This window comes from Lytechinus pictus, chromosome 14 (assembly GCF_037042905.1).
Source record: "Lytechinus pictus isolate F3 Inbred chromosome 14, Lp3.0, whole genome shotgun sequence".
Taxonomy (NCBI): Eukaryota; Metazoa; Echinodermata; class Echinoidea; order Temnopleuroida; family Toxopneustidae; genus Lytechinus; species Lytechinus pictus.
The window spans coordinates 6,466,215-6,482,814 of NC_087258.1; the positions used below are offsets into that span (position 1 = coordinate 6,466,215).

General features: G+C 37.0%; 1 protein-coding gene across 1 annotated transcript in view; it reads left to right on the plus strand.

The window, feature by feature from the left end:
• The window catches only part of LOC129276713 (BLOC-2 complex member HPS3-like), a 30,304-nt gene extending 16,763 nt beyond the window's left edge, over positions 1-13,541 (plus strand). Inside the window, exons 10-21 of the mRNA XM_064109489.1 lie at positions 1,516-1,599; positions 2,055-2,212; positions 3,674-3,845; positions 4,926-5,024; positions 5,334-5,435; positions 5,968-6,066; positions 6,309-6,372; positions 6,944-7,101; positions 8,211-8,339; positions 9,803-9,983; positions 10,643-10,866; positions 12,442-13,541. Of these exons, the coding sequence (XP_063965559.1) occupies positions 1,516-1,599; positions 2,055-2,212; positions 3,674-3,845; positions 4,926-5,024; positions 5,334-5,435; positions 5,968-6,066; positions 6,309-6,372; positions 6,944-7,101; positions 8,211-8,339; positions 9,803-9,983; positions 10,643-10,821 (1,425 nt within the window). The 3' untranslated portion in view covers positions 10,822-10,866; positions 12,442-13,541. The remainder of the gene's footprint in view (positions 1-1,515; positions 1,600-2,054; positions 2,213-3,673; positions 3,846-4,925; positions 5,025-5,333; positions 5,436-5,967; positions 6,067-6,308; positions 6,373-6,943; positions 7,102-8,210; positions 8,340-9,802; positions 9,984-10,642; positions 10,867-12,441) is intronic.
• Positions 13,542-16,600: the final 3,059 nt, after the last annotated feature.

The following is a 16,600-nucleotide window of genomic DNA, read 5'->3' on the forward strand; positions in this document are numbered from 1 at the left end:
ATTATAAGAATGATAATAATAATAACGTCATATTTTACCCAGGGTAGCCTTTTCACTTCTCCCAGTGGGCCCTGATAATGTTATTATGGACTTGCGCTTGAAGTTTTCAGTCGCGTTTAATGCAAATCTTCATGCAACAGGCCTCTGGACAAATAAAGCCACCGTATACCAATATATTGTGGCATGACAAGCCATACTACGACATTGCATCATGGCACTTGACAAGCACAAAAAAGTATGATTATATTCCAATAGAAGTCTGTACACAAATGGAAGAAGGACCTGTGAAACCTGTTTATTTATGTCAATAATTGTATTTTTTTCAATAATTGAAATTGTGCAGGTCTGACAACCCCTTAAGAAGAAAAAAAGTATAGAGGCTCCCCATGATTGCTTTCAAAAGATATATTTACACCTTCCCTCTCAGGAAAAAATCCCATAAATCATGAAAACTTGTTCAGGTCTCAAAACATGTTATAAGATGGTTATTCTGCCTGTACCATGTAAATTTCTTACAAGTACTTCTTAGCCTTTAATAAGTCTTGCATTCCTATAGCAAAGAAGGTGCATTCTTTCTTGCTTTGCTTGAAAACTTATTATTGATAGTTTTTACACTGCAAGTACATGTATCCCTGTGACCTTAATCCGCTTTTATATAGCGCTTAATACATCGGAACGATGTGTCTATGCACTTTACAGATACATTATTACCCCGGTCATTGGATTCAATCAGTCATTCCCGCACACCATGTGTGCACATCCTCCACTCCCCTCCCTGGGGAGTAGAAATCCTGCAAGCATTTTTTTGTAGGGATATCACAAGTACTTATGTGCATGCTGTCAAAATATTAGGGTCCTGTTTCATTAAGAATTACAAATGTGCTAAATTTGTAATTTGTGTAACTACACCATGATGGAAACCTTGATTGTGATTGACTTCTGAGCCCAGTTACCATGGTATTTGGCATATTAAGCCTATTTATGAAACTGCCTCCCCCATATTTTTTCATGATGAGGTGGTGTGAAAGCACCTTTAGAGGCTTCTTCACAGATCTGAAGGAGCGGGTCTTAAGGGTTTACGTCTGTTCCCATTGTGATGGGAATGATTAAAGAGGTATCTTGCAAGGTTTCCTGTTCATAGCAGGATTCTTTGTGATTCTACACAATAGAATTTGCTTAGGCTATGTTTACATGGAACCACTCTAAAACTTGTGTGAACCTTACTGATTTATAGAATGGGTTAACGTGTCGGATGTCACTTAGTTTCAGCCAAGAGAATATGATGTTGGTTTGATGAAAGCATATTGATTTGTCAATGTGATGACCAAATTAAAAACTTCCTCTACAAAGTTCACATGTATCACTTTTGGTAGTCCTTCCATTTCTGTTGTCAATATTTTTATGTTTTTTTATTTGGATTTCTAATGGATAATTGATTGATGTATTTTTTTTTAATCGCTATTTTCGGCCCTTATATGCATTAAAACATTTCTATACATCTTTTTTTTTTAATAGGATCATCAGTTTGGACTAGGGTTAACAGATTTCTTAGACGTCAAGCTCTTCCAGGAGGATTCTTCCAATGAACCACTGAATGAGGTCAGAATAAGAGCTTTATTGTGATCCTTCTCTATTGGGTTAGCATGATATGGAGTCACCCCCCTCTCCCCCATGTTTGACAAGTATTAAACAAGGGAACAAAAAGGAAAGGAAAAAGAAGGGGAAAAAAGAATGAAGAAAAAAGAAGATTATAAAGAAGAGAGGTCTGGATGTACACTCTATTACCCATGTTACTTCTTTAACAAAAAACGATGTCCTGTGGATAATCTTGACCCCCTCCCACCCCCAATCGCAATACCTTGGCACTGCTCAAAGGTTGAGGTTCAAATCCCAGCTTAGCGCACACATTCTTTCTGTGACTCGGACATTGATTTAAACCAATTTCATGAGCTTCATTAAAATTATGCAAAGGGTGCTCTTCCCAGTGAAGCCAACATTGTTGAAGCTTTACAAACCTTGTCATCAATATATTCATCTTAACATTATTTCTATAGGAGATTGCAGAACGTATAGTTGATGTTTATCATCATATCGTTCCTTCGCGATGCTCGCAGCTCTTTCTTTCAACTGAGGTCAAAGGTTATTTGAGTCCACAGAAGAAGTTGGAAGTCCTTCAGAGTTTAAAGAAGCTGCAGTCAGAGAATAGTTATCAGTGAGTTTTTAGATTTACCCCCTTCATACCTTTCTAATTTAATTGTATGGCTATGCAAGAATCTGTTGTATGAGAATTATAGCTGTTAACAATTGCTGTCTATCTACATTTAGTCTGAATGTCATGTAATGTATGTTTGGAAGGTACTTGTTTAGTTTTGTTTTCGATGAAAATTCGGTTGAATATCTGCTATTCACCGTTGACTGACAACTGGTACTTTCTTTTCAATATTTCAACATATTTTCAAAAAAATGGTTGAAAATATTCATATCAGCCCTAGCCCTCAGAATACTACAATTCCCCTCTCCCTCTATTGAGTCATCAACACTAGTCTGTAGGCACAGACCCTGATTAAAATTTAGATCAACAAGTGGGTCTTCACACAAGACTAGCACATATGCCTTCATTACACAAATCATTGTAGGCTACACATTCAGACCAATTAACCCAAGTGAAGGGTTTGCACAACAGACTACATTAACATCATGCTGTTCAAACCCTTACTTTGCAAATAGCACTTGAGTATTGAAATGAAGACTGGGCAACAGATGGCGCTATTCTACAATAATATTTGGGACTTCCATGCAGGCTCAGTCAGATCCACATCAATACAGTTGAAAATAGTACCTTACTGTGGAAATGAATTGGAATGAATTAAGTGAAACTTGATGACAGAAGCAGAGGTGGCTTTATTGAAGGATTTGTGTAGGTGTTAGAAGATGGGGAGGGTTGATCCCTTACAATTGATGTTTTATATGAAAGTATTGAATTTTGTGTGATTTTTAGCTGGTGAAAAAAATGTGCAAAAAATGCCCTGGCACACAAGGTTCATGATAGCATGCAGAAATCAAGTGGTTAGAACATAATAAGTGCCAGTTTAGTGGAGCATTTTGGCCTAGTGGATTAGTCGCTGGACTTTGAAAAGAGAGGGTCATGGGTTCAAATCCCAGCCATGGCATAATTTCCTTCAGCAAGAAATGTATCCACATTGTGCTGTACTTGACCCAGATGAGGTAAATGGGTATCTGGCAGAAATCAATACCTTATAATAATAATAAATAATATGTCCATTTACAAAACGCAGTTACAATGCGCATATTATACTCAACTGCGCTTTGATACTTGGTATCATAACCCGGCTTTAGCTGAGCCGCCATATTAGTAGGCGCTTAAGCGTTCAAGGAATGAATCCTACTGGGTACCCATTCACCCCATCTAGGTCGAGTGCAGCACAATGTGGATAAATTTCTTGCTGAAGAAATTACCCAGTGGCTGGGATTTGAACCCGCGACCCTCTGTTTCAAAGTCCAGAGACTAATCCTCTGGGCCACAACGCTCCACGTATACCTTGAAATGCATGTGCTTTGTAAGGCCGCCATACTTAAGCCAGGGTAATAATAAAGTATTCTAAGTCATTAAAATGATCATCATCAACACCTCCTCTGTTCTCTAACAATACAGGTGGTCAGCCAGTGATAATATAGCCATGATCCTCATCAATCTAGAATTGGGTGAGATGGAACAAGCAAAGTTTGCCACGTCTTGTCTTACGTCGGATGAAGTAACGCATCTTGTTCCCGACAACTCCTCCCTCATCCTAGATGCAAACAGACAATTCACCGACTTTGCCAAGGTAATCCAAAGATATATTTGTATTTGTATTTTTTCCAACATTTCCTGTATGTTAGTAAAAAAAAATGTGATAGTGTTAATTTATCTTCAATCCTTTCTAAACAAAGGGACTCCATTTTGTTATGGCCAAATAGATGCAGAGAAATCCTACAAAATGCACTTGAAGGAAAGGAAACAAATTTGTACAGTGAATGTCTATTTTCAATGTAACAGTATACAAATAATGAATGTTTATGAGTGCAATGGACAGAATACTTCACGAGGTGAAAGATGAAATGATCCATTCAACGAGGCGTAGCCTCGTTGAATGGATCATTCATTTCATTTTTCACTGAATGAAGTATTCTGTCCATTGCACGAATGAAAAGAACTGTCATTATTTGGTTTATATGACAACTAAAAATAGATTCTTTTTCATATGAACTTTGTGAATTTCGATGCAAAATATCCTCATGCAGTGCGAGCAAGGTCTGTTGATTATCGCGTACATACAACATGTGCGCTACAAACACGAGTGGTGTCTGTAGTCTGGGTGCGCGCATGCTATGGACAAAATCGTATGGATCCAAAATTGCACAATGAATGGATATAAACTTGCACGGTTGATGACGTCATTGTAAAATGGGCTGAATGATCGATATCAAACAACCAATCAAATGACAAGGACCTATCGAGGTGTCATATGATATTTTTTATTGTCATTAAAAGTCCCTTAATTGATGACTGTCAGCAATCACCCAAATTTGGGTCTATAGATATTTCCTATTCCTAAAAAGAAAATGTAGTAGTGAAAATATGCTTGATGTTGCCAATTTTAGGAATAAAAACTGATCAAATTAGGCTTTCAAGTTTTGTCATGAATGTGTCAAATGAATTTCCTAAAAGATGTCAATGTCGTTGGAGATGTACTGGAATTTTCCCAAGGAGTGGAGATATTGCATATATTGCATGTAGGAAAGGTTACACCTTATCACCAGCCTAATAGTATGTTAAAAAATTCCATACATGTACATTATGAATCAAAGGAAGGCCATTTTTTTCCTATACTTTTATTTTAAAAATTATCTTCGTCTCTTTACAGCTGATGTGTAAAGAAGCAACAGAGTGTATGGTTGAGGTCTTACTCTGTCTCCTAGATCATGATCAACTCACTCTCAAAGAGACTCTATGTATTCTCAAGGTAAGAAATAGAGAGTCAACAGAAATGACTCTTTGATATGGTTAAGGGAGCAAAATGGAACTCAGTATCAAGAGATCTGATATAACCTAAATCCTAATATAACTAGGTGATGTTTCTTGACCCTTTCATTGCAGTGGATAATAAAAGGAATTCATAATGCATACGTCTTTCACAATGAGTGAAATACATCCTGGTACAAATCCAAGGATGTGATATATTATTCGTAGTTGATTTCAAGGCATTTCAACTTTGTTCCTCTTTGCGATCGCCAAAACTTTGGGTTAAAGTCTCTAACCTTTTTTTACGCAGGAATACAGCCCTGTTTCACTAGGCAGCTGCCCGTTGCTGACCAGATTACTAGAATTGGTGATGTGCTCTGGAAAATGGCAAAATCTTTACTCTGAAGCTATGGTGAGAATTCGTTTAGAGATTTTCATTCTTAGATATATCTCCCACATATACATTCAAACCTGCTCTAGCTACCACCTGTACAGAAAGACAACAAGTTCTGTTTTTCTTAGATAGTTTTACCCATTGCAATATGTATCAAATCAACCTGTACAGAAAGAACAAATATTCAGTTTCCCTTGGATAGTCCCCCCCCCTCCCCGTTGAAATAAGTATCAAATAAACCTGTCCAGAAAGACCACATATTTGGTTTACCTTGAAAAGTTTTCCCCATTGAAACAAGCATCAAATAAACCTGTCCATGAATGAAGAATGCAAGTTAAGTTTCTTTTGAAAAGTTTTCCCCATTGATATGTGCATCAAGTGAAACTGTCCATAAAGATCGCAAGTTTGGTCACGGGTATCAAAGGAAACTGTTTCCTAAACACCACTTTTCTTGTTCTTGTCTCTCTTGGGTTGTCTTTCTTGGAGAGCATTGAAAATGCTGGTTATTATTACTATTTTCATGAACTTTGATATTTTATTCCTATTTTAGCCAGAGATTGTCTCGATATACCTATCCCAGTTGCTCCATGCTGACCAGCCTTCTATGATGAACACATCCAGAGCTTGCAGACGTACACATGCACATGTGGTAAGCTACAAATATCATATCCTCAGCCCACAATATGCTTGGGAGTTGCCTTTATATAAAAAGGAAAAAATATATTTATATTTTATTTTGCTTTTGGTTGTTGTGATCCATTGTTCAAGTATAGAGTATTCCCCCTTCCCCCATTGTTTTTGGTTGTTTGGGATTAAACATTTAATAGTCATTATTCAGACCCGATGTAGTCCCCACCCTTCATTCCATCCTTTGCATTTATTTTCTTACAGCCACAGGGAGACGGCTGCTTTGCTGCAAGATTCAACTGGCTTAACAAGCTCCCTCCTTTTCAAGGTAAGAAACACTTTATCAGGGGAACATTTCATGAAACGATAATAAGATTTGCAGTGATTATTTGTTATAAGCTACTGAAATCTGTGCATCTAATTGGCTCAGAGAAATAAGTCAGTGAAAAATCATGAATTGTTTCATGAAATGCTTCCCAAGGTCAGGATAATTCTAAACAAGTTGAGGATTATTCAAAAGGATATTTTTAGGAGAGAGCAAGTCTGGGGAAGTCAGGAATTATTAATCAAATCTTCTCGAAAGTCATGGAAAGTGATTTATTCAAGATACATTTTGAATGATGTTGAATTGATTTGTGTAATGAAGTACAGTTAGCAAAAAAATAATAATGATAATAATCCACACTCAGACAAGCCCTCGATGAATGACATTCAATAAACACGGAAACTAGGAATCAGAATTCATGTTATGGCAGGAGAGGAAAATTAATAATTACATGAAATGCATTAGCAAATTAAAGCAAAAAACGTGTGTAGAGGATAATTAAACTTGGGGCAAGTTTCTTGTTAAACTAGAGTAGTGGTGAAGTGCTTTTTTTTTTCCTTCTTCATTTTTCAAGGTTCTTTGAGGCAGACCTGCACTGGTCTAGAACAGAAGGCCAGGACCTGGAGGCTACAGAGAGGCCGGAGTGGTTCAGTGACCCAGCCCCAGACTCCCACAAAGAGCGGGGCTCCTTGTCCATGCTGCTGCTGTAATGAAGTCCTTATGAGATTACAGGTCAGTAAACCTCAGTCAAGGTTCCAACTTATCAATGTTAGTGTGTGGAGATGCAATGATTAAGGGGTTCATGAACATAACTTTTCCTTTTCATGGTTAGACGCTGACAAAGAGTAGGGATTCTTGTTCCTGCTCTGCTGTAATGAATCTATGAGATTACAGGTCAGTAAAGCTCTGGCAAGGTTAGCCTTGTGCCATGTGGAGATGCTGTGATGTAAGGGTTCATGCATATGACTTCTCTTTCCAAAAGGTAAATGCCAACCAAGAGCAGCGTCCCTGTTTCCCTAATGAGAGCACTGGTCAGTAAACCTCAGTCAAGGTTCCAACATAGCCATGTGGGTTTTCTGGAGATAGATAGATAAATGGTTTATTGATTAAAACATAATTGCGACAAAGCCGAACTGCAATGAGTTTATAAAGGTACAGAGGCTGTGATATAGGATTATTGCTTGCTGTGATTTAAGATTGCACATTGTTTATTTTTTTGTCTGAAGGGTTTAGGGTCCAATTTTGTTTTGCTTACCAAATTTGATTAGCATTTTTGTTCATAAGAAAAAGGCTCTCAACTACTTTCTAAACAGTTCTATGTAAAAATCTGCTACACAGAAGACTCTTTGTGTAGCATTCTTAGAAAAAGTGTAGCAAATTTGGGGAGCGTTTCATCAACATTTTCAACCGAAAAGTTGTCAGATCTGACAACTTTCCTTGATTCTGATTGAGTTAGAAGCACTGATACTATGGTAACAGTCAGATAAAACAGGACTTGTCTCATAAAGTCCTTTCATGAAACACTACCCTGGAAAATTATTCCCTGTATCTGTAGGGATGGCATCCTTTATGCAACTCTCCACCCAGGGGGTGTTTCACATAAATTTAAGACTTAAATGTGTAGTTGCGCGCGATATAAAAGGCACGACGGCATTGGTCAGATCATGCCAAGAGGACGCGCACTACTGCGTATTGATCAATAAGATTGCATGTTGCATTTCATGTACCCGTCGGCATTTAAGTGCGACATAAGTCTTACTTAAATCTTTGTGAAACACCCCCCAGGTTGTTAAGTTGCTTGGTGGCAATTAACGAACAGATTTCCTCTCTCTTTTGTATAGAGTCTTCTCTGCTCAGAGCACTTGACGGATGAAGTATCATTGTATGTCATCAACGGCATTGAGGACATGAAAGAATGCAGGGGAAGGGGATCGTTGCAGCTCCTTTGCCAAACAAAACTAGATACAAAGGTCAGTTTGATAGGAGGATGTAAAAAATGAAGTAACATCTCATCATGATAATATTTCACCGCTTTAGAGCCAAGTACCTGTGTAGTTGCAGCAAAATATTGTTAAATGAAATGAGTCTTTAAAGAAGATGAGATTAGATGAGTCTTTAAAATCAAAGTTGTCACCGTTTCATCATATATCTAGATCTGGATAATTTGCATGAACCTAACGTACGTGTAGTGAAATCATGAAATCTAAGCTGAAAAATTACAACACTGGATATTACCAACACAGATAAGTACATGTGGGATAGTGTGTTATTATTACTTGGCAAAATACCTGACGCCTGACTAGAATACCATGCTTATTTACACATCCTCTTCCCAAATTATTGTGGACATATTTTCTACTTGGGTGGTCTTTTTATTGGATTTTGTTAGAATACATTGTAAAATCTTTAACTCTATATCTTTGATATAATACTCAATGCAATCAGATTTCTCTTATTATTCAAATCAACCACTTGTTGGGATGGACATTGAACTTTTTAAAAGCACACTCTTCAGCCCTCGTGGGCAATGGGTTGAAATTGTTAAAGTCCAAAACTGGATTATATTATTGTAATGAAATCACATCAATTGAGCACAGCTAACAACCTTTCCTCTCATAAACTCTCTTCAAACTCAGTTTCAGTCATCATCAACCAGGGGAATCACATTATGATTTTATCATGTGATATAATGCATGGAATATAGCATTTATGAGGCGCTGATATCTAGTTGCTTATACAGTGATGCACTATTTATACAATTCCCAAGAATGTTCTGTAATCTGATTGGTCCAAATCAGATCACATGATATTCAGCGAATTGCACTATTGCTTCCAAAATGCACTATCCTGCACTCTGACGTCATACCAAATGTACTATCCTGCACTCTGACGTCAGAGTGCAGGATAGTGCGAGGTCTGGAATTATCTACAATTATCTAGAATTTAGATCAAATATTATAGCATTCGGGGAAACTCAGTAACATGGGGGAGAGGTGGGGTTGTATAAAACAAACAATGCACGCACCCTTGTGCATAGAGGACCTACATGTACATAATGAACTCTGTGCTCGACTCGCCAAATGGATATACCGCACTCGGTGCGGTATATCCATTGGCTCTTCTCGCACATCGTTCATTATTAGGCCCTGCATGCAGGCGCTTACGTGCATTATTTGTATAATATTACCCTGATTTTAATCCTGCCAGAGTACCCGCTGAGTGCAGCACCATGTGGATCAATACACATTCCTTCCAATAAGAGTGATTGACAACATCTGTTACTGTATAGGACCCTGGGAGCATTTCATGAAACATAAAGATTGTTATAAGCTACCAAAATCCTTGCATCTGATTGGCTGAGAGCAAGTTTGTTATTTAAAATCACTTTTTGTTTCTTGATTGTATGAATTTTTTTGTCACAATGTTTTCCCAGGCTGCTTTGTCGGTAGTTATCCAAGACTACCCTAGCATCGCGGTGGAGTTCTCAAGCCAACACTGCGGGCATCGAGAAGACCTATGGTCTCACGTTCTCTCAGATCTTGTCAAGGGTCTGGAAGAGAAGACTACTGATGGGATGGAGACTCGCAAAGCCATCTCTCTTCAGATGTTGTCAGGTGATTATTTTACCAGGGTAGCTTTTCACAAAGCATCTTACTAGTGGTTTTCAATGACAAATCTGTTCATGTCTGTTAATGGACCAATGAGGTACATGGATTTCAGTGGCTTATAATAACTGTCTTGTGAAAATAGTGACCAATTGCTTTATGAAGTATTCCTCTATTCAGGGTCTGGGATCCTGTTCCTTACAACTCATTAACAATATTGAAGAAAAAAAATGTTAGAATTCTGTGAGATATTTGCTCTTGGCCGCACAAATTGCACCATTCATGAGTTTTAATAAAATTGACACTTATTGATATCACTGCAAATGACAACGTATGAATCTGAAAAGATTTAATAACTCGGGAATTTGCTTTTTTTTTATCATGACAATATTTGACATTATCTTGTTGACATATATACTACAAATTAATGCCAACTTTTCAGCATTCTGCCTGAATCTAGCTTAATCGTACTTTTATCGCATTTCTGGCTTCATTTTAGATAGAATATAAATAGGCTTCTCATCTGAAATTATTAAAAGTAATTTGCATCTCTGTGTATTACTTTCCGCATGAGTTGTTTGCGTATGGGGATTTAAAGAGTGGATTGAGATAAGTCTCTAATTTTTTTGTTGTTGTTGATAATTTACTTTTTTTCAATCTCCTTGTAGGTGTACTTGGCTACCTTGTACAGGAACTGGAAGCATCGGCCCTTATATCCCTTTTGCCCTCTGACCTGCCTTTGACCCTTACCATGCCGTATATGGAGAGGTCATTGCTTAGAGATCGAGCTAGCAGACTGAGAGAAGAGATAGTAGCAACAGGGATGGAAAGCATTAAGGGTTGCTAAGGAGATAGAGAGAAGGAAGAAGAGGAGGCGTGGGGTAGATTAAAGGTCAAGTCCACCCCAGCAATATGTTGATTTGAATAAATAGAGAAAAATCAAACTAGCATAACACTGAAAATTTCATCAAAATCGGATGTAAAATAAGAAAGTTATGGCATTTTAAAGTTTCGCTTATTTTTCACAAAACAGTGGTGTGCACAACTAGGTGAGTCAGTCGATGATGGTACATCACTCACTATTTCTTTTGTTTTTTATTGTTTGAATTATACAATATTTCATTTTTTACAGATTTGACCGTAGGGACCGACTTGACTGAACCATATATTATTAAACAATGCTTATTCCACATGTATAGGGAGGAATTAATCACTGTTTCACTTGACAATGAGGAGAAATTTAGAATATTTCATATAATAAAATACAAAAGAAATATTGAGTGGATGACGTCATCAGTCTCCTCATTTGCATACTGACCAGGATGTGCATACAACTGTTTTGTGAAATTAAGCGAAACTTTGAAATGTCATAACTTTCTTATTTTACATCCGATTTTGATGAAATTTTCAATGTTATGCTAGTTGGATTTTTGTCTCACCTGCATAGCAGAGTGAGACTATAGGCGCCGCTTTTCTGACGGCGGCGGCGACGGCGACGGCGGCGGCGGCGGCGACGGCGGCGGCGGCGTCAACACCAAATCTTAACCTGAGGTTAAGTTTTTGAAATGACAGCATAACTTAGAAAGTATATAGACCTAGTTCATGAAACTTGGCCATAAGGTTAATCAAGTATTACTGAACATCCTGCCTGAGTTTCATGTCACATGACCAAGGTCAAAGGTCATTTAGGGTCAATGAACTTAGACCATGTTGGGGGAATCAACATCAAAATCTTAACCTAAGGTTAAGTTTTTGAAATGTCATCATAACTTAGAAAATATATGGACCTAGTTCATGAAACTTATACATAAGGTTAATCAAGTATCACTGAACATCCTGCATGAGTTTCACGTCACATGACCAAGGTCAAAGGTCATTTAGGGTCAATGAACTTTGGCCGAATTGGGGGTATCTGTTGAATTACCATAATAACTTTGAAAGTTTATGGATCTGATTCATGAAACTTGGACATGATAGTAATCAAGTATTACTGAACATCCTGTGCAAGTTTCAGGTCACATGATCAAGGTCAAAGGTCATTTAGGGTCAATGAACTTTGGCCAAATTGGGGTATTTGTTGAATTACAGCCATAAATTTGAAAGTGTGTTGGTCTAGTTCATAAAACTTGGACATAAGAGTAACCAAGTATCACTGAACATCCTGTGCGAGTTTCAGGTCACATGATCAAGGTCAAAGGTCATGTAAGGTCATAGAACTTTGGCCACGTTGGGGGTATTTGTTGAATTGCCATCATATCTCTATAAGTGTATTGGTCTAGTTCATAAAACGTGGAAATACGAGTAACCAAGTATCACTGAACATCTTGTGCGAGTTATAGTAGTTTTCAAAATCAGCACTGCTGCTATATTGAATCGCGTGATGCAGGTGAGACGGCCAGAGGCATTCCACTTGTTCTCTTTTTATTCAAATAATTTTTGTGTTGGGGTGGACTTGTCCTTTAACAAGTAGATGTCCTGTGGAACGGCTGCCCTTGACCTTTATTATGCCCTATATAGAAGAGTCATTGCTTAGACATTGAGTTATCATAAAGAACTGAAGCAGGTGAATGTTTCCTAAAGCTGTTCATAAGTTATGACCTAAGTTGTGAGTGACTTAACGAACGACTGGTGATCCTTTTTTGTGGTAAATAATGTATTGCAAATGTTCATTGGTGTTTTATTTAGCTTCTAACAAAGGATTACCAGTCGTTCGTAAAGTCGCTCGTAACCTTCAAACAGCTCTATGAAACACACATTCGGGCTGAAAAAAAAATTAAGCATTGCAAGGAAGAAAAATAGGGAAAGAGAGCTTTAGAGAGAAAGAGAAGAGTGGAATCAACAAAGTAACTGAAGGGCATCAAAGGCTTTCAGGGTGAGAACGAGAGAAAGAGAAGGCAAGATGAACAGTAATAATAAAGAATTAAATGTAGATATATGTAATGTTACATTATCAATAGGTGCTATGGGTGTCCTGAGAGTATATTGTTTATAAGAGTATATCCACTTGAACTTGTATTATGTCAAATATATTGTTTTAATACTTTGGAAATGTCACAGTTTAACTAAAAAGTGCAATATTTAAACTATATATCTCATGTAAATGTTTGTATTTCTATGCATTTTTGTTATGCATGGCCCCATTTAAATTAGCATCTCATTTACTGATGGGGCTACCATGTTTTGAAATAATATGCAATAGATAAATATATATATATATATATATATATATATATATATATATATATATATATATATTTATGCCTACATCCTACTTAAGGGCGAAGTCTATGAATGGGTTTATTCCTTCATAATACAGATATAGACGTAAAGACGAAGGTAGAGGGCATTAAGGCGCATTACGAACATTGAAAGAAGACAAAAAAAATTTGCCTTAAACACGGATGTAGAGAAATATATATATATATAAAATGATAAAACAAGGTTGACACGTTCATGCTTTGTTCCAACATGGTTGTACATGGAATTGCATATCTCTGTTGTCAGTCACATGAGAAAGACGATAGGACATTGTCTAAAATTTGTGCATCAAATAAACTTATATGTTGGAACAAAGCATTGTGTCAACCTTTATCATTTTCATCGTTTTTATCATTATTGATCCAACACATGGACTACATTCAGAATATATATACCAATGACAAAATGGGGATGAATGAAATGTGTATCGTATCGTGCATAATTGAAATTGATGAACATTTGGAAATGTGATGGAAAGTTAGATGAATCTGTAAGCTTCTAAAATTCATGAGATATACTGTATATATTTGAAAATTGAAGATGTTGTACATGAATAAAGTAAAAACAAAATTATTTACAAAAGTGAATGTGTGAATGATTTTGTGCAAATAGCCCCCTCCCCCACTACCTCTAATGTAGAGGTTAAACCTCATGGGCAGTATGATAGCAAACCTAGTTTTAACCCTAGACTAAACTAGAATTTTAAACCTGACTTCTGTGGAACGCTGGCTTTATAATATTTCTTCCATATTTGTGGTATTTGTAATGTATCATTTACTTTGTTAAAATTCATTATATTTTTGTATTTACCTATTCCCATTTCACTACTCAATTAATTTTTGACAACTTTTTGCAGCAGGATAAGAATTATTTTTGATTGGTCAATAAGTTGACAACTTCAAGTCTGTCTAAACCTTTGGTAAATTGTCAGTTATGTGAACCATACTCCAGTATCATTGAACATTACAATATTAAAGAAAGCATAGTAAAATTTTGAATGCAATTTTTACCCACTAGAATTTAAATATAATAATAATAATAATAGCGGTATATTTACCCAGGGTAGCCGCTTCAGTTCCGAAAACTGTTCTCCCAGCGGTCCCTGCTATTATTACCCCTGCTTTAGCTGGGCTGCCTAGGCGCTCAAGCATTCAAGGTTATTTAAATATGGCTTTTTCCCAGCAGTTAGGTTTCATATAATGTGGTGTGTTTGATACTAGCACAGATCCCAGGAAGCCTATTGATTTTGAAGTTCAAAGGTCAAGGTCACAGTGAAGTATTTTCATCGTACCCTTCTGCAGTCCTTGTAAATGCGATAACTTCAGTTGAACTTAACCTAGGCTCATATAATTATACTAGCATGGATCCCAGGAAGCCTAATGATATTGAGGTCAGACAGTCAAAGGTGAAGTCGCCACCTTCCACTTTTCCCCGGGTGGGGGGGGGGGGCACTTACATTGACGAGTGGATACCATGCGCGACCAAAAAAACATTAAAAAGGATGTCTTTTTCAAGATAAGGCATGTTATGTACGTAACGTAATAAGGGTGTCAAAAACACTAAAATAATGAAAAAAGGATATCTTTTTCGCTAGGAATGCTATGTGTTTAGGGTCAGATTTGCAAGGGTATAAAAAATTAAGACTAAAATGTTTTATAAAGGATGTACTTTTTGCCCCAACAGTCAACACTACGTGTTACACTACGTGTTTAGAGTACGATTTGCGCAAGGTGTGGGAGGTGGGGCCGTACTATTAGCCAATGATGTAGGTAAAGGTAAAACCGACGACCAACGTCTGTGACATAACAGTTACTTGTTTAGGGGTTCAATCAGGGAATTCTTGCCAAGAGTATCGTTTTGTTTCCAATACTTGTTAAGGGTAGGTTTTCACACTCCAATGCTTGTTAAGGGGTGCATTTTCAGAAAATAGAAAATACGTTTTTAGGGTGCTTTTCGAGACCCCATGGTCGCGCATGGTATCCACTCGTCAATGGAAGTGGCCCCCCGGGCACATTTCTTGCTTGAACGACATCTCCATTTTGCGCTTTACAGGCGGGCGTATTTTGTGCTTGCCTTAGTGACACTCTTGTTTTAGTTGATATCATTCACACCAAAACAGTTTAGGGGCACATGTATTGATAAAATCTAGTAATTTTTTTTTTTGGGGGGGGGGATTTACTAAAGATAAATATACGCTTTAAGTTTCAGATTTGGTCTAATCAATGGTTGCTCCAATTATCTCTTGTTCTTATACCCATTTGGGATAATTTCCATTTTGTCTAATATCAAATCTTCAAATTTTCATTTATTATAAGTAGACCAACTGAGCATTAGACTAATGAGAATTAGACTAAGTGGATATGAGACCAAGTGTAGTGTAGACCAACTGGCAATTAGACCAACTTGATAGTAGACCAAATGGGTTTAGCCCATGTAGTATTGGCCTATCTGAGAAGTAGGCTAACTGTTGACAAAGAATGAAAACTGCTTTTCCCCGTGAAGAAAGCATGAACAGATATTATACAGGTATAGGATTTTTTCAATTTCAATTCAATTCATTTATTTTCCATTAAAAACTCAATCAAAATAAATACATACAAAATTCATAAATAAAAATCGGAAGGACCCCAAGAAAAGCATAGCTTGCGAGGATGGGGCCCTGTACAATAATTCACAAAACAAAACAGATCTCACGTTGTTAAAGTGTAAATATAAAAAGAAAACAAGCCTCATACACACACACAATCACACCAGCATACCTACACACACCCATATGCAGAACATTGAGAAGTTAACAAAGTCAAAGAGTAAGAAAGAAAGGAAGCGATAGCGGGAGAGAAAAAGTAAAGGAGAGATAGGGAAGAAAGAAAGAGGGAAGATAGAGATCGAGAGGGAGAAAGAATGCCCTCTACTCAGTGCACATCAAACGTTTAAACAATAATTGTTTACATAAGCATTTGAATCTCGTTAAAGTTGAAGAATTTTTCACAACATAAGGTAACAAATTCCAATCATGAACACCCTGAAATCGTATTGTATGTTGGTTTAATGAGGTACGTGCAAAAGGAATAAATTTTGATTTGTTTCTGGTCTCATAAGAGTGATAAAAGGAATTTGTTTTAAACATATCATTGAATATTGATGGGAGCTCTTTTTTTTGAAAATTGAACATAAATATTAAATTGTTTACTGTAACAACGAGAACGAGATATGATATTTTACAAGTATTTATACCTCGGTCACACTTGCTCTAAGGCAGCCGTACGGCGAGTCGAAAACAGACGTTTTAAAATTTTTGTACCAGCTACATATAGGTGGTTTGTATAAAAATGAATAAAACGGCTGTTTTTGACTGACTGTACGGCCGC